At 46.7% G+C, this 23,774-nt stretch overlaps 1 protein-coding gene across 20 annotated transcripts in view; it reads right to left on the minus strand.

Annotated features, from left to right (window-relative positions):
* Positions 1 to 1,583: 1,583 nt before the first annotated feature.
* The window catches only part of LOC310901481 (uncharacterized protein), a 93,308-nt gene continuing 71,117 nt past the window's right edge, over positions 1,584 to 23,774 (minus strand). The window contains exons 1-11 of one of the 20 annotated variants that reach the window (XM_083841120.1): positions 16,163 to 22,409; positions 15,904 to 15,962; positions 15,338 to 15,504; positions 10,234 to 10,319; positions 8,946 to 8,992; positions 7,891 to 7,984; positions 6,105 to 6,176; positions 4,266 to 5,338; positions 2,743 to 2,877; positions 2,296 to 2,466; positions 1,584 to 2,213 (exon numbers count right to left, since the gene is read on the minus strand). In XM_083841120.1, coding sequence (XP_083697246.1) covers positions 5,225 to 5,338; positions 6,105 to 6,176; positions 7,891 to 7,984; positions 8,946 to 8,992; positions 10,234 to 10,319; positions 15,338 to 15,504; positions 15,904 to 15,962; positions 16,163 to 16,204 — 681 coding nt within the window. In that variant the 5' untranslated portion in view covers positions 16,205 to 22,409 and the 3' untranslated portion in view covers positions 1,584 to 2,213; positions 2,296 to 2,466; positions 2,743 to 2,877; positions 4,266 to 5,224. The other 19 variants (XR_014585846.1, XR_014585852.1, XR_014585855.1 and 16 more) reach the window with 19 other exon arrangements.

The raw sequence follows: 23,774 nt of genomic DNA on the forward strand, positions 1-23,774 counted from the left end.
AAAGATTGCCCCTTTCAGCTCAAAACGTGCACTAATCTTCCAGAACAAAAATCAAGAGGTATCTTAGCCACTTCCCAAACAGGCACTGAAGTGTTTTGTTCAATATTTTAAATGAGATACACTTATTAAAAACACTCCAGCAACTGCAGCTGCTTTTAGATAACCCTTTGAGTGTACTCGGGCTAAATTTGTCTCGATAGCTATACAATTTTAATTGTATGCTTCCCACATCTTAGTCGTAATAATAATCAAACCATGTCTGAAGTAGGCAGAAAAGGTGCACTTTAGCAGTTAAGATATATGCAAGTACAGGGCTTTACTCTGGGTTTGTATTCAGGCAAAATTCACATTGATTTTAAAGGCAATTTAGCTTTAATAAGGAAAACAAGTCCCACTGTTTATTTGCAGTTAAAAAAAATAAAAAAAAATCTTCACCGTAAGTGACAAGCAGAGCGCTTGCTTCTGGCTGGAGCTAGGACCCTTAGAGGAAGGGTTTCCTAAAAATATTCAGGCTCGTATTCGGATAGGCAACCCATTTGAACACACAGCCCTAGCTGGGTTTGAGCCCATATTAATTACCATTAAAGAATGAATCATTACCAATGCTCTTCTCTCCTTCCTCCCATCACTGTTTGTGTGCGTGAACGGCTTCTGCCGTTGCCATTGATTTCAGCAGACCATGACTCGGGCTGTCTGACTGGTGTAGCGAAAGGAGCCCCGAGGGACATCAAGTCTTTCAATTCTTTTATGTTATAAAACAGCAGTGTCCTCTCCATAATTAAGGATTAAACTTGCTGTCCAAAAATCTAATTTTCAGTTAGCTCACCATTAAAAAGTGATAGCTGTTGCACATCATACTTTCATGTGTGCCCGGTGGCTGGCAGCCAGCTTTTTTTCAGACAATTCAGACGATTCTGCTGCTCCCAGTCTCCTCTGCACCGTTACTTCCTATTACTGGAACAGTGATGCAGGTTTCTTTGAAAAAAAGAAGAAAGAGAGAAGCCAGCCAGCAGCAGAAAGTGTACAAAATGCAAGGGAAAAGCACCACGGACACTGAGGGGCAAAAACCTGAAACTTGATAAAAAAAGGAAAAGTTTTTTTTACATTAAAAAAGAGCCTGGTGAATCTGTCAATTCAGGTACTGCCAAAGTCGGGGAAATCAGCAGGCTTCCAAAAAGGAGTGGGTGTTCACAGGAGAGCTAGAAGCACCTGCTTGGGTAGGAAAATACACACACTCACATGCAAAGTTTTAGCAGCACCATCTTCTCTTTCCTCCTTCAGCAAATTTAAGCCCAGAGCAAGTGACCTTGGTGGCCACACAATTCACCTACCCTTGTGGGGCGTTGGTTTCTTTTATGGGACACCTTTATTTCTTTAATGCCAAAAATTGCTTGTAGCTGAGGACCAGATGCCGTCACTGAAGAAGGAAACCAAAGGAAGCCCGGACTGCTCAGAACTGAGCGTATCCATCAACTTGGCCACTAGCAGCTGGGGACCCATTCCGCAGCTCCAGAAGGTATTTTTAGCACGTGGAAAAAAAAGTGTCATGAGCACATGATATGAAAAATACACAAAGCAATCTATCATTTTTATGCCCTTTATTCCACCACAATCAGGTTAGGATTTTCCCCCCGCTTGCCTCCGTTTCGGAGCACTGGCGGGGCCGTGCAGGAGCAGCACTGCTACGGAGCTGCTGCCCGGCTCCCGACGGGGTCTGGCTTCTGCCCTGTGCCAGGAGCTGCAGCCAGGAGCATGAGGGTTGGCCTGCAGTGCCTGCAACAGCCTTAGGAATGATTTTACAATGTAGGAAATGTGAAAGCAAAATGTACACGCACACACAAAAGCTCAGTGTTGCATGTGCCTCGTTTGTGGATATACCGTGCAATAAATAATGGCTGGCAGCCCCGGCTCTGGTTGGGTACACAGCCACCACAGCAGGCAGCTGGGACGCCCACGTCAGCAGCAGCTCCATGCGAACCAGCACCGTGCCCCGGCAGCCAGGAGAGCAAACCGCATTTTGGGGTGCATTAAATGTGGCACAGACAGCTGGCCAGAAGAGGAGATTAGCCCACCAGATTCAGCACTGCTGTGGCCTCACCTTGAGTACTGCGCGCGGTTCTGGGCCCCACAATATCAGAAGGACGTTAAGGTCCTTGACAGCATCCAGAGGAGGGCAACAAAGGTGGTAAAAGCGAGGTGCCGGTCTCTTCTCCCTGGTAACAGTTGGCAGGATGCAAGGGAACGGCACAAAGCTGCTCCAGGGGAGGTTCAGACTAGGCAAAAGGAAACAATTACCTTTTCTTAAGTTCCTCCAGGTAACGAATGATTTTTTTTTTTTTCCTTTTTTTCCTCATTTCTTGATTAGAATAGAATAGTTCAGTTGGAAGGGACTTTCAAAGATCATCCAGTTCAACTGCCTGACCTCTTCAGGGCTAACCAAAAGTTAAAGCATATTATCCCCGCTTCCTGTTAAAAAAAATAAACAAATAAATAAATGCAGGCTTCAACAAAGAACTGGAAACAAGAATGCAGAATGTGTGATACAACTCTAAAGGATAAGCTGATCAGGTAGAAAATACTTTGGAGCTCAGCCCTAAAAAAAAAAAAATAACAACAACAAAAAAACCACAAAAGGCTGGGCATGGGATAGAGTTATTTCTCTGGCTTGCAGGAAACTTTTGAGCATGGGAGATATCAGGCTGTGGAACAGTCTCTGTTGGGAAGATATAAAAATTCTTTTACCTGTGACTTTTGCTCTAAATTTAAGAATATATTCCCTACAGGATACTGCTGCATTCACAAAGAGCTGGACCTGCTCCTCTCCCTTGCTGCCTTAGGAAACTCCGTCATTCAGTTTGCTGCTGTGCACTGCTGAAGCTACAGGAATGAGAAACACCGATCATACTGTAAATATTAACTACACGTAAGAACTACTCAAAGGTTTTCAAACAAAGAGAACAAACTGAATTATAACCAGCAATTTCAGGACGTGGAGAAAGAAGCTGTTTTCTTTAATTCACTCCGCCGGCATCAGCCACGTCTCCCCAGAAGGCTGGTGGCTGCTTGACAGCAAGCGCGGTGCTCTCAGACCCGATTGCCAATTAGGGCATTTGTGTGTGTAATGGAAATGCCACTCAAAGTGCTCAGAATACATGTTCAGTGGTTCACAAATCCATTCAAACTTTCATTAAAATCTCTTCATTATTAATGACACCTACATCTCCCTTCCCCTTTGCCAAATATAAACTCTATGTACCAAAATGTATGTGTTCGAGATGGAAAAGATTGCTGAGATTATTCGGCACTCTTCCTACCAGATGAGTTTATGCGATGCTGTCATTCACTAAATACCCCTTCCCTGCCTCGTTACGACTGGCCTGACACTGGTTCATTTGCAGGGAAATGCCCCACAGTCTAACCAGCCTCCCTCCGCACCACCTGTATGAGGATTAATCCCTGTCAGTAAATATCGCCTAATTCCAGCCTGCTGATTTCCACTGGGCACAAATCTCCTTGGCATATTCATGCTGTATTAGAGAAGAGGAAATCACACAGCATCTTAAGTAATTTTGTTTTTTTACACACTCCATTTGTTTGCTATCACATTAGCTCCTTTTCAAATGGTACACCGTGACCATTTTTGTACACAAATAACATCTTGAATTTGCACAAAGCATGTCCACAGGATATTCTCAAAGCGAGAAATGAATTGCTTTAGAAAAAAATACAGCATCATTGGGAAATGGAGCACAGCAGGTATTAACTAATGACACCTAACATTTGCCATATCCTGGACAGACAACAAAACTGCATACATTAATTAAAAGCAGGCTTTGGGGAAAATATTATGAGCTCGTGCTGTAATGCCTGTGGAAGAGAGAGAAAGTGTGAAGCCTGGCGAGGCACTTGGCACAGCTTCAGCTCTTGAGTGCCATGACTGAAACAACTCCGGAGTTGATGAGCCAGTCGTGCCCTGTACCCCAGCAACCCTCCACTCAGCCCAGGGATCTTCCCAGTTCATAAAGGGTGGCTCTAGGAAGAAAACCACAATTTCCTAGATCCTAAGTGCTGCTGGGAGCATGCATGCTCTGTGCAAATGGTGCCTGTGGAGAGCGCCAGGCACCAGAGCCATGGGCTCTGCACAAGCACCGCAGGAGAAGCGCAGAACCGGCCCCGCATCTAGTGGGAGTGCAGCTGGACAGCGGAAAGCATGCAGTTACACTGCAAAAACACTTCCGATAGAAATTACATGGACGTTCTCATACCATTTGCAAATGGAGATCAGGGAGCAATCGAAGCGCTGCACTGTTTTTAATGCTTATCAAAGCCCCGTGCTGTGCCGTGCTTCTCCTCTCCATCGGCGCTGTGGCTCCATACCATGTCAGGGGCGCCTGGCTCAGCTCTGGCTTTGCTGTCCGGCAGGGCAAGGAGGCAACAGCTTATGTTGTTTCTAAGCAGGGTTGCAAAGATTCATTCCTCCGATTGATTCAGAAAAGGGATTTTAGTCAGGCACCAACCTGTCAGAAAATGTGACAGCCTAGTGCTTGGAGATGAAAGTCCTACAAGAGTTTGCCCTGCTCTTAACCAACCTCAGCAGGACCGACAGCCCCGATAGCTGGTGTTGGACCATGCCCAGTCTCCTGCCAGGAGCTTCTTCATTTCATCTTAAAATGTTTCTGTCGAAATGCCAGATGAATCCCGACAGCCTGCACACGTGTACGACGCCTTGCAGCGGTCGGGGCCTGCTCATCCTCGCCCTCACTGCTTGGGCCGCTCGGCTTGCACGGCTGGGAGACGGTGTCCATGGGCTACAGCGCTCCAGTAGGGAAGCAACGATCAATTTAACAGTAAAGTGGGAGCTTTGTTGTTTCCAGAAGATTAGAAACACCCCTTTTCATAGGAAAGCATGGCAAGGAGAGGTTATAACTTTCATAACACTTCAGTCCTTTCTTTGATAACACTTCTGTGCTTTCTCCACCCCTGCCTCCTCCTTGCTCACTGCTCATTGCCGGTGCCAGAGAACCTCGGTCCTACACCCTCCTCCAGCCGCAAACCCCCTTTTTATCCTTTAAGATCAGGAGCACCACTGGGTAGGGTGTACCTGGGCACGGACAGCTGGATGCTCCTATTTGTTTCGTGCCACCTCAACGAAGAAGCAAGCCCCGAAGCAAAGCGCTCGGTGGCTCACTCACTTAATCAGAAGAGTTCGTTTGTGCTTGCAATATCATCCCCCAGGGCCACCACTCTCCTGAAGAGTTGCCTCCGCTACCAGCACCTCAGAGAAGTTAGCCATGCGAGGATTGCTTGGGGAGCAGAAGGAAGCAGTGACGAATTTGACCTATTTCAAGCAAAATATGACTCTTTGTCTTCTCCAGAAGATACCAATCCATAACCCATGCATGTGGATTTAAGTAGCTCTGATTCACATTTTAACAAGCACATGAGTCTTGGAAAGAGCATACCAAGGAGCAGTAAACTGCTTGTTTGGGGTGATAACATCTCTGTAGGTGCACATTGAAATCTATTCATGCACCATAGAGGGATATCATCATTCTGTCTTCCCTTAATAACCCATTTTTTAATTAGATCATGTCTAGAAAAATATTAAATGTTGAGGTTAATTTGTTTCCTATCTATGGAGATTCAGCACAGCAGTTCCAATGGCTAGTTATCCTCAGTGTTCAGAAATTGCACACTGTTTTTGTCTGAGTATATCTCATGTCACTCATTGATTTCTTTCTTACATTTTTTTCCACAGTGACAGGCTCTGCATTACCAATTCCCATTTTATGAATGAGATTTGCAAGCTCTAAGCCTTGGACTTTCTTGCAATTAACCACAAGACATTTTTGTAGTGTAACTGTGTTCATAGAACTTATTTGAATCTTTGCCAGCTAATTGGCATCTTCTTTTTAAATTCAGGATGCTGGAGCCGAACACAATGTTCCAGTAGCAGCCTCACTGAAGTGAACACAGAGGCAACACAACCTCGCTGACACACAAATCTGTATTCCTCTGTTTAAAAAGTGCATGGGTGTATTTTGAACAAAAAAGAGCAAATGCATATTTGTTCTTTCAGCCACAATGTCACAATTCTCTCTTACCTTCTGCTGATTAAATTGCCGTGACATAGAAGCCCTTTCAAAACCAGGGTTCCGCAGACACAGTCCAAGACCCTGTAAGCGTAGCCTGCTTTATTCATCCTTAAATAAATTTTGAAAGCTAAACAAGTTAAACAACATCAAAATGCACATTGTATCAGGGGTAAAGTGTGGCTGATAAGTTCTATCTTGTAGAAAGCCATATAGATCAGCAGCAGCTGTACTGGCCTTTTGTAATACATGATTTGAAAGTTTTGCCATTCCCCTACCATGCCTTGGATGCATGGATGGATGTGAAATTTAATTCTGCACCTCTGGGGTGTAGCCCCAAGTGGGCTAGAGCTTATTCAGGCAACTTTAAGAGCACTTAGCTAGTTCAGTACTTATTTTCAGAACAAATTTGTTTAATGTTTCTGCCTTTGCCCCCTGTGACTAACAGCTGTGTTGTTCCTATCTAGTAATCTAGTAACAATACCATAGATAGTATTCTTTAAGAAAAGACTTTAAAAAAAAAAAAGCTTTGCTGCACTTAATTCTGCATGCCTTTTCTCCTTCTTTTACCACAGTGACTTCAATTCTTACAGTAAATATATGGCTTCCTTATTTAAGATAGGCTTTTATGCAGCTGTCTAGAGGTCAGGGTCATTTTTTACAGTGGGGTACGTGCAAACAATCCCAACAGCAGTCCTACAGTTTGTGCTGGAAAGGAAATTGCGGACTGCACGCCGTTCCCCCTCAGCTGGCGGTCCTCAGAGAGACAGATCCCAGAGGGATTCAGGCACACGGCCCAGGTGCCTGTGAGGGGTTTCTGAGCAGCTTTAGGGCAGCAGCCACGCTGTTCTCTCCCCTACCTCCAGCTCCTGCCCATCTCCATCTTCCTTCTGGGGAAGGCAAAGACAAAACACCTGGCCAGCCGTGCTCTCCTGCGGATATCCCCGTGCTGCCTCGCAAGTGTCCGGTTACATCCCTGCTACATCGGCCTGGAGCACAGCATTAAGTGTAATGGCATCGCTGGGGCTGTTCCCAACCACGATGGCATTCTGATTTCTGCAAACAAAATGCTTTCCAAAGGTAGTATTTGAGCACTGAGATTAATCCACACCTGATACACCCCTGCTTCTCCAGAGACGCAATTTAGTATTGCGGCTGCAAAACAGGGATAACACACCACTATATCTCCCGTCTTTGAACTGTAACATACTTAACAAGATCTCTGTGGTATAATTATTTTATTTCAGAAAAAAAATGCAGTTTGTTCCTTCCAAATCTAAGAGAAAAAACTAATCAAGTAGGAAGTAAGTGTATCATGCATTCCTTTTGGAAAAGCTAAAACGCAACACAAAGTTTGGCCCATAATTACAGCATCAGGCTACACTTGCCTTCCAGTTCGGATTTTGTTCACTTCTAGTACAGTTTAGAAAAATGATTGGTAAGACGGAGACTTTAATCCAGCGCAGCTATGACTTAATGAGACCGTAAAACAGACATACTGCATCGCTATAGCCTCTTGCTAGGAGTACAGCACAAAGCACCTCTGACGATACGCCGGAGGCAGAGTTAATTTCAGTCATCGTTTGCTCAGCCACCTGGGTGCAGCTGCCCTCATTTGCATTGTGAAAGCCCCAGCTCGGTGGCACAATGATTTTGTTTGGGGTGGAAATCCAAAGTGGGAAAACGGAAACGTACGAAAGGCAAGTAGCAAAGTACATCCCAGGGAAGTGGGATACGTGCAGTTGAAAGAGAAGCATTAGAATGGCTCCAAAGGTGATGGATAGCCATACTCACGTACCAGGCACTCTTCCAAAGAACAGCAATCCTGGAAAAATTCCTCCCAGAGAGAGGGATGTCTACAGCACAGCCCTGGGTCCTTGTACAGAGCTGTCCTGCAGGGCATGAGGAGAAGGGAAGGGGCTGAATGAAGGCTCCCTTAATGCTCTAAAAAAATCCCCTTACTGCCAGCAGGGCAGGTGGGAGGCAACAAGGAGTCATTTCTTGGCAGGGTGAAGGCCAGGAAACCCACCAGCAGCTGCCCCTCTGGGATGGGACAGGAGGACAAGATTCAGGAAGGTAAAGACATGTTCAAATGAAACCGAGTTTTTTGAGATAAGAAAAAACAGGCCTGCGTTTAGGAAACAAGAGCTGGCTAAGATATCTAGAACAGGCAGACAATGTATGCAAAATGTCCACAGGTAAAGCTGCTGCAACTAATTCGTGCCATTACAGATTCACAGATTCACAGATTCACAGATTTCTCTAGGTTGGAAGAGACCTCAAGATCATCGAGTCCAACCTCCGACCTAACACTAAGTACTCCACTAAACCATATCCCTAAGCTCTACATCTAAACGTCTTTTAAAGACCTCCAGGGATGGTGACTCCACCACCTCCCTGGGCAGCCCGTTCCAATGCTTAATAACCCTTTCGGTAAAGAAGTACTTCCTAACATCCAACCTAAAACTCCCCTGTCGCAACTTTCGCCCATTCCCCCTCGTCCTGTCACCAGGCACGTGGGAGAATAGACCAACCCCCACCTCTCTACAGCCTCCTTTCAGGTAACTGTAGAGAGCGATGAGGTCTCCCCTGAGCCTCCTCTTCTCCAGGCTGAACAAGCCCAGCTCCCTCAGCCGCTCCTCGTAAGACTTGTTCTCCAGACCCCTCACCAGCCTTCATCATTACGGATGAACCTGTCAGAAGAACTGACACTGCAAATTGAAGTCGGTGTTCTCTCCCCAGCCATACCAGTATCGGCTCTATTAAATCCGTATTTAAAGTAGGCTATTGCATGTAGGACCGAGATAAATGGCCCAGCACACTGGTAACAGCTTCCCACCTGCAAATCCTCACCTCCAGTTCAGCCTGGAGAGCTCTCCTCTTGCACTGCCACTGGTGACCTCAGGAAACAAGGTGAAAGTACACAATATAAAAATAAAATTTTACTATGTGCCCAAGTCCTGGGCAGTAGGGATGTAAACGTTCCAAGCAGGAAAGGAACTGTGCAAGAAAATGGATTTAAGGGGGGATTAGTGTAAAAAAAACATATATATATATTTTTTTTTCTCAAGTGGAATTATTGACCTACAGAACTTACTGCACAGAATATTTGCACTGCTGCAGACTGTGTGCACACGCAGCCACATGCACAAAAACACATCCTCATAACCTGGGTGGTTATCCTCATCCTCATAACCTGGGTATTTTCTCCCCCTTCCTATCTGAGGAGGGGGGGAGTGAGAGAGAGGTTGTGGTGGAGCTCGGCTGCCCACCCGAGTAACACCACCACAGCAAGGAGAAGGGAAAGGTTCTGAATGCGATTAAATATTCTCGCATTTCTCCAGCACTTTGGTGCTCGCCAGCTGTGAATTGGCACAGCCCGATTCCGTGGGTGCACATAAACACCTGCAGCGCGACACGGCCACGCTGGGACCTGCACGCCTCCATTGCCAACCAGAAACCTTGGAGAGTCCTGAAAAGTTCTGCCAAATTTCATGCAATGATGTAAGGAACAGGGGTAAGCACAAGTTGCCGGTACGTGACATTTTAATTACCGGGCTCATCAATTTACTTCACTCGTATTTCTGCAGTGTCTCTTTGTTTGACCCGAAGAGCAATTTGGGGGATAGCAGGATAATGTATATGGATTTTGCAGTGAAAATGGCTACACTGTTCATTATATTTTCTGGGCTCCATTTCTCTAATGAGTGATAAATTTTATTCTCTATACTTCAATAGGAATTTGGCATGAATATTTATCCTAGATAAGTAAAATTTCTACATGCATGCTGAGAAAGAAAAATGGAGCCTGATGGTACTGAGATGGCTTTGATGATGAGCAGTTTTCACATCAGCCATCAGCTTCAAGTAATAATTGCAGGGGAGCTGCTTGTAGCCAGCAGCAGACCAGGCTTGCTGTTACAGTCCAGAAAAACAGCTAATGCTCCGATAAACTCTTTGTCACCCGTAATAATAAGTGATTCAGAAGGGATTAAGTTTTACTGCCCAACCCAAAATCAGCAGTCCCTGGACTGCACATCCTCAGGTGCTTAAAAAAATAAAGCAGAAAATACAAGCAGAGAGTATCGCCTACCCAATGATAGCTAATTAACCAGGTGCAATGAGAGATGCATTATCTTACCTTTAATGCCAGGAGATGGGAAAACTGAGCAAAGGAGTCCAGAGGACCAAATGTGAATTTAAAAAAAAAAAGAGAGAGAGAAAAACCTACAAAGAGAGAAAAAAAAGTGTAAAATACCAGCTGCACCAAACACCACTGCAGTAAGGCAGGTCCCTGCACCACCCCAACCCCTTCCTGTGGTAGTTAGCTCGTGGGGAGTGCCCTCGTCCCCCTAAAACACCATCACCTGTTCCCAGCACACACCCGTACCCCTGGAGCCCACTGCTGCTGCGACTCAGGCATCCAACTCATCCTCTCGAAGCAGAACCAAGAAGCTGGTGGGCTGGAATCGCCCCTATTTATGCAAGGGGATGTTTAAAGGAGCCCTTCCAAGGCTTCCAGCTGCATATGTAAATTGGGAAGAGTGCTGTTATTAATAACAGCAAAGGGACTGGGAGGCTTTCTGCGGGGTTCGAGGCATGTGCCCTGTGAACTCTTTAAAGTGTTTTTAAGCAGACAAAATGTGATATAACCGGCCTTTTCCAGCAGAACAGGCCAGGCAGTGCAGACTGCCCACAAAGCTACCAGCTGGGGTCGTGCTGCCCCTTGGGGTGCAGGGGGCTGGGTGCTGCACACACACGGGACCAGACTTCAGCCCATGCCCCAAGAGCTGTAACAGAATGGGCACGTACAGCTTCTCGCTTGCCATTTTCCTCCATCCACATCTCGACTCCTTCTGCTTGTGGAATGGCTAGATTGAGAGCATGAGTCAATTGGCCATCAGTACGAGTTCTTAAATGGCTCCCATCTTTTATTCTTCGTGATGCACTTCGTTCCTCAGCTCAAGACCTCGTTTTGCAAATGTAAGGCAACTCAGGGCTCTACTACAAAAGGAGCAAGTTCAGCAGCCTCCTTGGTGTGTCTGTTGGATGGCACCCTGGCTATCTGACAAGCAGTGAGCCATCTTCTGCCGCTGCCTGAGATTTTTCATAAGGCTCATGCAAACGCAGCTTCCTACAGGTCCTATTGCATTTTTAGAATCATCACTGAATTTCATGAAAGAAATAATGTATTTTGCCTAATTAGAAATCATTAATTTGAGGGAACAGATGGAAACTGTTTGTTTGTGAGACAGAGATCCGTAGTTTGCTCTGTGAAGGATACGTTGCATCTGTGCAGCTCACACAGCTTTCAGCTCCTCGCTACCGCAGACTTTGCAGCACTTATTTAAAGACCATTTGCATCGGGGCAAACACTACAGAAGGAGCTTAAGGCATTTACATACCGGAGTGCTAGGGAAATTTGTCATCAGCCTCCTTGATGCTTTTGAAAATACCGTCATACCATTTCGGGCAATGCTGCCATTCTTCATGAGTCTGGTGGCCGCTAATGCAAACCCTTGAGAGCAAAATCTATTCTGTCCCTGTCCGCAGCATACTATTATTTAATTGGTCTCTAGCAGTTTTGGTAGGAATTAATAAACGGACTATTTCTGAGAATGACACAGCCTTTTCCTTCAACTGCAAAGGGTCTTACGATTTTGGACAGTGGTGTAGGAAAAATGACCTTTGCCTTACCAAAGGGACGGGGCTCCTGCCATGCCGTTGTAATTGCGTTTCTCCCCCTAAGTGTCTGGCCAGGTTGGAATCGCTCTGGACCACAGCCATAGCAAAGCTTAAGAGCTGAACTCTTTGTCCAACAGGTTGTCATGTTCATTTTTAATTGCTCATGAGAAAGTCAAGATCTAGGAGAGTGCATGCAGTGTCTTATGCCGATATGTACGCGTCAGCACATCCTTGTAAGGTGATAGCCACCTCTGGATCCCACCTCTGCTCCCCGGGGGGACAAGGGGACAAAGGAGGCGTGGTGCTTTCAAAGCTTGGTGCAGGACAGTCACAACTCATAGCACGACGCAGGCTAAACGCATCGCTGATCGCCACTGCAGCTGTGGGTAGGTCTGCAGACCTCGGGGGCAGGCCCAAGCAGCACGTCTGCCTCGATGCTTCGGGAAGATGTCATTTTATGGGGCTTCAGCAGAGCCAGCACGTCCCCCAGGGGCTGTACAAGGGGGCACCCGTGACGTCCACCCTGGCTGTGCCCAGGTACCGCGTGTGGCAGTGTTGTAGCACAGCAGCTTTACAGCAAAAACACTGTCCTCCTTTAATTCTTCTTTCTCCTCTTGTGAGATGCCCAGACCCGTCCTGCGCCCTGCATGTGCTGGAACAAGAGCAAGTGACCGATGGCTCTGGCAGCCCACGTGTGGGAGGTCACTGCTGCCTTGGGGCACAAGGGCCACTATCTCCAGCCTGGAAACAACGCCTGCCCCATGGGGACTGGGGTGATGAAGAACACAGTACTGCTCAGTAACCTTACATATCCCTCCAGTGTGAAGGAAAGTGCATTCCTCCTCTAAGTTATATAGAAAGAGATTTTAAGTAATTTTTACTTTTTTTTTTTAATTTTATTCTTGGGATAAGAGAGCTACTGTTCTCTGGAAATAGAGCCTGAGTGCTGGCAGGCCATGGTGCCAGGCCAGCACCTGCCAGGTATTTTTCTCCAGCTTCTGAACATGCAGGTTAGGCCTCTATGGCTACTATCTGAACTGTGTTAAAGTAGGAAAAATAAAAGTAAGAGGAAAACAAGGAGGATTGGGGCAGGCAGCCTGCGGACTGGAGACTTTAGTCATATTTCATTTTAAACTGAAAAATAAGCTATTATTGTGTGGCCTACGGAAAAGGATTAGAAATTGTCCAGGATATAGAAGAGAAAAATAAAAGACAGATCTTATGACAGAAGAAAAATGAACAATAACAAAAACCCGCTATTGTCCAGCTCTCTGAGGAAAAGAGGTGGCAAATCCATGCTTTCGGAGGCTTTTTGCTGAGTATAATGTAATTTCTCAGGCATGCTGCTGTCTGATAACCATGGATGAAGTGTTTGTTTCGGAAGAATTTGGCATGGTCAGAAAGCTGTGCATAAGGCAGGCTCACATAAACTGATTAGCACCAAGAGAGGAATGGAGATGCTATCTCTGCTGCGAGCACAGCTTTCCGAAAACCTTCCTGTAATAATTATATTGGCTCTCAAACACAAAGCCCCACAGACAGCCTGCTCCGAGCTGGATTAAAAAACACAGATCAGAAGTTGATTCAAAGCACGACTCATTAGCACACGCGGTGATAGAGGAGTGAAGACTGAGGTGTCTGTGCAGACAGAAATCAGAGCACCATCCGTCAGCATGTGCCCGCGGCCCAGGCTCTGCCCACCACCCTCGCCTGAAGAGGGACAGGCTGGTCTCAAAACGAGCACCGTGAACGAGCTTGCCTCTTGGATTAGTGCTTAATTTTGATATCTCTTTAGTAAAGTGCACGTGTAATCCCCAGGGGACTTCTGAGTTAGAAATTGTGTGCAGCTTTGTGTCGTTACTCATTTAAACACATTGCTCAGTTTCAGAAAACTGCTTTTCCAGGCATAATACTTATTTTTAAATGGAGTCCAATTAGTCTTTGTTAGAATGTGTTTGATTTGGTAGCGTGTTTCAAGCAGTAGAAATTCTTAAGACTGACCTAGTTTAAAGTAAAGACTAAAATAAATCACAGAGTTAAAAGGTTGTTTCGGAAAAACTATGAGATGTCTGGAAAGCACTCTAATTACAGACAATTTTTAATTCGTAGTTTCCCATCAAGGGTCACATTTCACGTTTGGCTGCATACCTTTTTAGAAGCAAGAGCCTGCGACTCCACAAACTTTCACAGGACAGCAGCAGCTCTTGGATAAACTGATAGAAAATTACACAGACATTGACTAGACATCTAGTCAGACTGGAAGCATTTTTTTTTTATAATCAGACAGTTTTCCAACAGCCACACACAGGAGCAGATGAAATGCCCAATGTGGATACCAGCAGAGTGGTTTCCTTGGCAATTGTAACTATGCAAAAGACTTTGGTTTCCTTCTCTCTGCTAATATAAGCAAATATTTAAGCCTATCAACTGATCTATAAAGGTTAGTTCAATTAAAATCAGGTCACCTCATTATAATTTGAAATCACAGGGCTGCATCTGGAAAAAAAAAATGCAAACATATACAAATCTCTGAGCATTTTAGCAATCTGATGGACTTGGACTGGATTGTTCCTTGCTTACATTGTTGCACGTTTTCACTCTGATTTATTCAGAATACAAGAAGCCCTAACAGTCAAGGGCAGACCTGGGAAGAGTTGTGTCGACCCAAACTGGACGAGCCCAAGGTGGTTCCTGCCTGAAGGCTGAGCTTCCCGGCGCCGGCTGCCCCGCGGCTGTCCCACAGAGCTGGTCTGGCACACGAGACACATCTGGTTCAGTTGATGTATAAGGGGATGGGCAAGTTTTTTGGTAGCAATTTTTTTTTATCACTAAGATCACAGCAAAAATGTAAAAGTGCTAACTGACAAATTCAGTAATAAAAAGGTGGCATATGACTAGTGTTTCCCATACAAAAATATCTACATTTTCATGTCTGCAATTACTTGAATGAAGTATATGCATAATTTATTTTTGCCAGTCAGTTTTAAGTAGAAATGGTCTTCTTGCACCTCTTACACAGCTCATACGTAGAAGTTCCTGCTTCAAGCCCGATGTGAAAACACATGCACTCGTCTGCCACCACAAGCAGCAGCTGATGTAAGCAGCACGGTGCCGTGTATTCAGAGACACACGGTGTCAGAGGCAGCGAAGCAGTGCTTCAGGTGCTTCTAATCAAAGCTGGTCATGCCACAGAAGAACGGGGCTGATCGCTTCGTCTGAAGGAGATGGAAGCTGGGCCTGGCCCCTGCACTGAGGGCTCGTGTTCCTGGAGGGAGGCTCTGAGCAGATCATTTCCCAAGCACAGATGCACATTGGCAGGTACAAACACTTGATCAGGGCTTATTAAAGATAATTATTTCTTATGAATAACTTGTCAGACTGTCCCCATTTTGTCTTTTCAAGAACGCCAGCTGCCTGGAAGTGATCACCTTTTCGCATCGCTTTTGCATTCCTTTAGTATGACTCAATGGAAACAAAGAGCTGATGCGGGAGATTAATTAATAGAATTAAACAAGGACCTCACTTTCCCTTCCTACACTGAAGGAGAAGGCAGAACTCACAGCTGAGGAGACGGGGCATCGACGAGCGCTGAGCCCTGGTGGGACAGCCCCAGTGACACCGCGAGTGCCTCATCCTTGAGCACGAGCCCAGCCCAGTGAAGAGCCCTGGCCTGGCTTTGTCGTTACATGGGATGGATGAGTTTTTCTTGGCTCCTTGCCTCTGCCAGCTGAGAAGTAAAGCCAAAGTTGATTGTTATTATTGCTACTTTTCTGAAGCACGTATTAAATCTCAGACTTCCTACGTGATGTTTTAAAATGAGCTCTCTAGCTAACTTCAATTAAAAGGAAAAAAAAAAAAGTGTCTAGATTCGATTGACTACTTTGTCATTGGATATAATTAACAACCCTACACGGTAAGCTTGGAAAATGACTGGCAAAGCCAGAGCAATAGCAAAGCTCACCAAGTACTGTTGGAGACAGCCTACATTAACATGCCTTTTTTTTTTTTTTTTTCATCTGCTTGATCTGTGCCTTTCATCAATATCTCTATTGGTATTCTTCATGTCGGATGCTATAAATAAACAGTTTTTTTTTCTGGATATCCCAGCACATTTCCTGGAACTTACAGCAGCACCAGGGAGCATGCCACCACAACCCCAGAGGTTCCCAGAAAGTTAGTCAGGATCTGTGAAAAAGAGATGAATAGAATATTTTTATATCAATTAACAGAAAACCACGACAGGCTTAATACTGCTAAGTCATCCCTTTAACCTTCTCATCAGTCTAAGACCAGGGCTTTGACCAAAACTATTTTCTTCATATTCAGACCCCAATTTCTGTCTCCTCACCTCATCTCGCTGTTTATATTTTGTCTTGCATACTCACCACTTCCACAGACGGCTCTCGGACCACCTTGCTCAGGTCCATTGTGGATCCTCACCATCATCCTGCTGCTTTGGGGTGGTGTTGCCATGAAAGATTTACAGGAACAGCTCTGCTCAGAGCGGGATGCATGTGTCCGACACCTCCCACTGACCTTCCTGTGCGTAATTCAGGGGGAGCTCGTATTCATTCAGGGTGGTGAACAACTGCACATCTGCATCACTGCTACTGGCAGGGTTTGCAAAGCCACACACCCGTCACCCTTTGTCACTGAAGCAAAGAGCAGGGCGCGAATAATTCACGTCTCTGGCCCCAGCGCCTGCTCCTGGGGCACCACTATGAGAATATAATGTTACAGGGAAAAGTGGCAGCACCATCCTCGTGCTTGGTGGTGCTGCGATGGTGCACGGTGGGCTCATGACAACCCACCCAGCAGCAATGCGGAGCAGAGCAGAAATGGGTTCGCATCTGCTGTATTGAATTAAGGAGCAGAATGAGTCGTGCCTGCAGCAAATGGACTGATTAGTGGCAGCACACCCAGAAGGCTCCTCCTGATTTCTGGGTGATTAGGATGTTTTGCTAAGACTTTTAGCAGCCTCCAAGGACCTGTTTAACTTGCAGTGAAAAAGAAATGACCCAAACACCAGAACGGGCTGCATTTTATGGGGAGAGGGCAGAGCTCACCTGGTGGGTACCCTGGAACGGGGCCACAGGGATATCAGCTGCTGGTTTGTGACCCAGAGACAAAAGCTACCAAAGTGAATTTACAAAAATGTAAGTGCCTGCAAGCTGGTTTTATGGAGAAAAAAAAATGGTCTCTTCAGGCACAGAGAAACAGAGGACAAGCCTTCCCCACACAGCACACTGCTCCTATTTATCCTACAGAAAGTAGGATTACTGCCAAGTACACAAGTAAGATATTAGCTACAAGCCTGATTTTTGGTCATTATCATGACCATTAGTTACAAAATAACATCTAGTCATTTATTCTAAGCGTTTGGCACAGCAACTGAGGTCTGTGGGCAGGCTGGATGCAGAGCCTGCGATGGCTTCTCCTGGAGATCACTAGGGCTGATTAGTTCCCTAATTCCTGCGATTATTAACCCTAATGAAATCTTGCTCTCTAATAGCTGCATAGCTATTGATTTTTAATTGCTTTGTTTGTGCCTTGAATTGATTGATAGCAATTCGGGACGGCGCGCGCAGCAGGAAGAGTTACGCACCGCCCGCGAAGGAAGGGCCGGCACGGCAGCGGGGCGCTGCGGGGCCTCAGTGGTGCCGGGGGCGGTTTAGCCTGGATATCGGGAAGAATTTCTTCATGGAGAGGGGGGATTGGGGTTGGAACGGGCTGCCCGGGGAGGTGGTGGAGTCCCCATCCCTGGAGGTATTTAAGAGACATGTGGACGTGGTACTTAGGGACATGGTTTTGTTATGGACTTGGGAGCGTTAGCTGACGGCTGGATTTGATGATCTTAAGGGTCTTTTCCAACCAAAAAGATCCTGTGATTTTACCTAGTTCATAAACAAAACTCCAAGCTTTAAAAAGTTCACACATCGGTATATTTTCTTCAGCTGCAACAACAATCAGGTTAAATAGAGAGGCTGTACTAAAGAGCGTAATTAGAGAAAGAAAAGAGTTCCAACATCCAACGTATCCCACAACAGGAATGAATTTTTCTAAGATTTCTGTCTTTTATTGAGAGGATGCATGAAAATCACCTTCTCCTTCTTTCCTCTTCCAATTTCTAACGAAATGGTGTAATACATACACCACAGCAGTGTCCGGACTGTTTTTAACTTGAAGCAAATCAAGCACTGCCTTTACCTGACAAAGGGAAGCAGGAGAACCACGGGGAAGCGCAGGTTTTTGGCTTTTGTGCTTTCTGCAGCGGGGGCAGGAGAGGAGGTGATGCTGGGGGCAATCAGGACGTTCCTCCCTGCACCCACGTGCACCGGGGCTGCCCGGGGGCACCGGTACAGAGAGGGGAAATCTTTACTGGAAACCACGTAAAGCCAGCAGCGGTCCAGCCGCCTGGGAGAGTCTGCAGCACACAGGTGCCTATCGCCAGGGAACGCTTCTGCCTTCTATATGGTTTGCATGCGTTTGAAATAAGCCCCACAAGAAAAAGTCAGAGTGCACAGCAGAAGGGGCCTCACAGCAATCATACTGCATGGATCAGCCCGTGCTGGCCGGCAGCGGCAGCTCTCCATGACACACATTTACACCTCCAGCTTTGCTCCTGCACGGCGAGGCCCAGCCTGCAGCTGGGAGGGCACAGACATGCATCAAAAACCCCAAATTCATCACAAAAGGGAGGGGCAGGGTAAATGGTGCAGCCCCTTCATCCTTCCATTCTAAAAGCTGCCTATCCTCTCCTGATTTTAACAAATCCGCATTACCGCTCAGTTTCCCATTGACAAAGTAATGCAGGTGCCGTGATGCCAGAGCCGCTCAGCCCCGTTGGGTTTCAAAGCAGGATGCTTTTAGCCTTGGAGCTGGAGCTCCTGCACCCCGCAGGGAAGAACATCATTGTCTGATTGGAAGATCCTCCCTTCTATTGCAAATCTTGCTGAGACTTCCAACTTATACAGCAGAGACAAAATTTAAGAAATCTCCTAGAGTAATAGCTGGCAAGTTACTATACATACAGCAAAACTTATTTATATCTGGATTTCAGGAATTAATTTAATTTTCTTTCTCATGCTTGCAAGATTAAATAAAAAGCAATTTATATTCCCCATAAATATGAATTACTGTGTGTTTCATTTTGACATTTTATGCAAGAAAGTATTAATGTAGACTCGTTTGGGTCAGACTACTTCCATGCTGCCTCCGTAGATAAAACTGCTTGCTCATTGCACTTGGATTCAGCAAACTGGGAGACAACCAGGAGGGTTCTTCCTCCTTTTCAGTTTCAGCAGTCGTTAACACTGGCTCTTTGTGCTCGTTTTACTGTCATCCTGACCTGGGGACACGAGGACTGCTGGGGTCAGCACGACCAGCTGCAGCTAACCTGCCCTCACGGCCGCCTCGTGCCTGTCCTGCCTGCATGGGCGTGCTGGGGGTGCACGTGTGGGACAGCGGACAGGAGGGGGGCAGAGCCAGGCTCTGCTTTATTGGGATTCTTAGGGGGACCGAAAAAAAAAAAAGGAAAAAAAGAAAAAAAACATTCCTTGTCATTTTTTAAGCAGGGATGTGAGCACCTTGTAGAGCATGATGAGAGCAGGGGGGGCACTTGCAGCATCCTCGGCCAGACCCTGCCGGTGCTGCTAACACAGACTGTCCTGCAAACCAGAAGCTGGCTCTGCTGAAGTGAGGTCTCCACTGCTGTAATGGAAAATTTCCCCTGGGGCCAAGCAAGATGCTGCTTTTTGTACTTGTCTGAGACTGCTGTGCATTCATTAGCTTCTCAGAATGGAGGTTTTTCGGTGGGTAGTTACGAGCAAGCGCTGCAACAGCCATGCTGCCAGGACCAAGCCCCAGCAGCACAGTACAGCATACCCTTCCTCCTCTTCCCCGAATTCCTCTCTCTGCACCAGCTTGGCATCCTGCGCTGGGCACCCACCTCCTGCAGCATCCCCGCGCCGGGGGGATGGAGCTGGGAGCTGGGGGGCCGAGCACAGAGCTGGGAGCCCAGCTGGGAGCTGGGCTGAGGGCACAAAACCTTCCCTTCCTCTTGTGTTCCCCCAAATCAACATGAGCAAAAAGAGTGAGGATGGGAGGCTTGTAATTTAAGAGAAAAGAAAAGTTAAAGGACGGTATTTTAGCTCTCTCCTCTTCCCTTCTACAAGCGTGCTCTGAGCCAAGACCCCTCTCCCTGCTCCCTCTGTAACACCCCCCGGGAGGAAAGGCATCGGCATCCCACCCCCGCACCCTGCAAGCCATGCTCCGTGCTCAGTCCCACACCACAAACTCACAGGAACATCACCATGAGAGTGTGCGAGATGCTCCCAGAGCAGGAGCAAACTGCAAAACTGCTGCACTTCGCTTCCCCTCTGACATGAGCTGGAAAAAGAAGTGAAGAAGCAGAGAAAAGCAAAGGAAACGCTGAGCTACAGTAAGCATAGCAGAAAGCAGGTTTTATTAAATCTCCACAATGGATGGAGAAGACTGACTCTTTATCCTAATAAAGTACAAAAAGATCGCTACAGCTGCCAAGCCAGTTGAAATATACTATTTTCTCTAGAAAGCATTTTGGGGTGGATTCCAGGCATGAGAGAGCTTTGCTTTTTAAAACTTTTGTTTAATAGAGCTTCTTGAAATAACGTAAAATGAAACAATTCCTATTAGTTACCATTTTCATTTCGGGGGGATGAGGCACCTGCGGTTTTTCTTTGGCTGTGCGCTCTTTTTGAGCACGTTGTTACTGGCTCTGGGTGTAAGGGCCAGCACCGTTTAGTTGCAGCCCTCACTGCCACCCTGCCTCACCTGCTGCAGCCAGCGCAGCGCGTGCACGGCGAGGAGCACCAGGGGATGGGGCAGCACCGGGGGAATGACGTTTGCCTTTTTCTTTCCTTCCTGTAACTAATTTTTATGCTTCCCCCAGAACACGGAGGCTTGAACACAACTAGCTGCATTTACAGAGATGCGCTAGAGAGGGGCTCTGCTCCTTTTCCCTCCTTCAGTTTATCTGCGTCCTGCATTCAGGCCTGGATAGAGGCAGAACAGCTCTTGAGAACGTGCCATTTACCAGCCGATCCGTAATTAGCTGCTTGCAGCCAGTTCTGAAGAAGCCACAGCAGAGCTTACTCAATGCTGAGTGAATCCGCTGCCTGAAGATGTTCGCATTTTGATTCGTGCCACCTGAATCCCTAACACCTTTATTCATGCCTCCCTGTAATAAAAATTCCCACCCAATTCAGAGGCCACCTAGCAAGAATAGATCCCTAGTCACCAATAGTTACAAGTCGCAGGATTTGATCTATAAACCTTATGTAAATATTAAGCCAAAGAGCACTAAACTGATTAATTAGCTAAAAAACGAGGCACAGCTTTTTATTTTAACATTTATCAGTTTCGCTAGGTGCAAACAAACAGAGGTGTGTGTGAGGAGCCAGGCTCCGAGCCCTGCTCTGTTACAAGGCAATATTTCTGCTTTCTGTCGGGAAAATGACCCGCAGAAACAAAATGCATTACCCTGAGAAAAAAGCACTTCCCTGGCAGGCTTTCTGGGTTGTTATGTTATTAGTGGGTAGAGCTCTCCCTGCGGTATTAATTACTGGAAATTATCACCTGAGGAGCCAGCTCCTTCCCTCCGTGAGCGGTTTTGTGTTGCAGCGAGCGTGCTGAGGCCAAGCCTGGGCTGCCTGCGCTGACCCGCACCCCTGTACGGCGGGGCAACAGGGCAAATCATTCCTGGCTGTTGTCTCTCACCCAGGCGAGGCCGAGGTCCCCAGGAAAGGACGCTGCATTTAATTCCAGCCGTGGGAGATGCCGGCATGGTGAGAGGGAGCAAGCCCTCTGTGTGGTGCCGCACAAGCCTGCCGGGCACCCGGCGGCAGCGGGCAGTGATGGCGCAGTGCCCTTCGTCTGCCAGGGGCCTGGTCCTGCCTCTAGCGAGACACAACGAGGAGGGCCGCCTCCTCCAGCCCTCCTCTTCGCCTAATGGCAGCCTGGGCTCAGGCCAAGCCTGGCTTTCCTAGCCATTTTACCACAGGAATCGGGACTGTGAAGTAACACGGATGGAGGAAGAGCGCATACTGATGGAAGGGCTGGAGAAGCTGTTCCAGAACAGGCTGCCCCTGCATAAACGCATCACACACAAACCTCTTGCATGCCACACCTAGCTGGAACCCCCTGAACTACCCCTGGACCCACCGACTTCCATAATCCCTGCTATATTTCGCAGAATCATAGACTCGCCCAGGTTGAAGACTTTCAAGATCCAAGGTTCAAACGTCCCCGCACTGCAACCAGCTGCTCTGGAGGCAAACCACTGCAAGCACGGTGCAAGCACCACGCACCGTGAGGAAACCAGCACCTCGCCCTGCGAGCTGCCAGAGGAGTGTGGCAGAAATCTGGAGGAAACGGAGCCCTGGGCAGCGGGAGGGGGCTGGCACGGACGGGACAACTCCACCCAAAGGTCAGTTCGGCCCTCTCTTAAATAATCTTTGAGATAATTAAAGCACTCCTCATGCTGTAGATTTGTCGCTTTGTTATTTCTCAGCCCACCTACCCCATCCTTATTTTTAAATAAGATGCTCCGTCAGCAAGTTCTCTTGCCAGGAATATACCTGTGATCTCCAAGGAAACCTTACCTTGCAGGATGAGGAAAAATGCAAAAAATTATGTAGGATCTCAAAGACTTTAGTAAAACTAGCTTTTATGAAAATGTGTGGCTTTTCAGCCATCCCACCAAGTAGGTAGACGTCAGTTTAACCATGAAGCCCTGCTCACAGCAAAGCAAAACCCCAGAACCAGGACCTGCACAGGGAGGAGGGGGCTGCACGGGGACAGGGGTGTCACTGCAAATAATGAGTCCATCAACTCAAACCACATCCCCCTGCGATGGTTTACCAAAACGCAATACTTTTCTCTGAGGCACATGGTAGAGGCTGGGTTTCACTGGAGAAGAAGGAAATGGGGATTTGGGGAAGTACTGTTTGAATTTATGGATAGGCAGAAGAGTTCCAGCTGTACCGAAGTTACACACTGCTCTAAATTCTGGGTTAGTAGCTGGAAATGATTCATAAAATTAAGCACTTTAAAATAGTAAATGGATATTCATTTCACAGTGACTTGTAAACACAGCATTGTAAATATTAATCATCATAAAAACATACCAGCAAGCTTTGGTTTTAATATATGCATTCAAAATATGGCGAATTTTGCTTCAGAGATCACATATTTTGCCAGCTGGGCATTAGTCTCAGCAGCTATACTTCAGCATTTTATTAAGCTGTCTGTTTATATCATGATCAAAACAAATAGTGCGGAGTGAGGAACGGAAAGATATTTTTTTCAAACCATTTACCTCTAACAGATGCCAGCTGCTGTGTTTGTAAATGCACTTTTAGCTAACACGCACCCTGCTGGGAGCCCGGGGTCTTCGTAATTCCCAACCCCCCCGGCCCCTCTACAAGGATATTGATTGCTTATTTCTGAGATCTTAAGTGCTGAGATGCGCTGTAGATGACTAATAAATTCCTGCAGAAAGCGAGTTAAAGGACTGAACAAGTAATTTTGTTTTGTGGACTTTACATGTAAGGTTTCTCAGACTAGCCGCACAGCAAAGGTGCATTCAGCACCCAGGGGCAGCTGGGCCCTGCTGGGGCTGCAGCTGAACAGGGGACGTGGCCCAGCCAGCAAATTTTCCGGCTCTTATGAAATGAAAACTCAGAAGCATTCACTTCCATGTGAATCCCAGGTAGGCTATTTAACTAAAATTAGCTTGCAATAAAATTCTTGGACACCAAAATTTAAATTTCCAGCGAACCCCCAGCAGCGCGTTGTCGCCTTTCGCTACAGAACCCCCTGGGAATAAACTCAAAGAGCCAAACCAGAAAATGCCCCGGCTCTGGTGCTGCGGGCAGCCTGCCCTCGGGATTAGCAGCGCCTGGGCTCGTGCCGAAGCACCGTTAAGCACAGAATAAATTCATTTACACGTTTGGGTTT

The sequence above is a fragment of the Anser anser genome (genome assembly GCF_964211835.1).
Source record: "Anser anser genome assembly, chromosome: 6".
Classification (NCBI taxonomy): Eukaryota; Metazoa; Chordata; class Aves; order Anseriformes; family Anatidae; genus Anser; species Anser anser.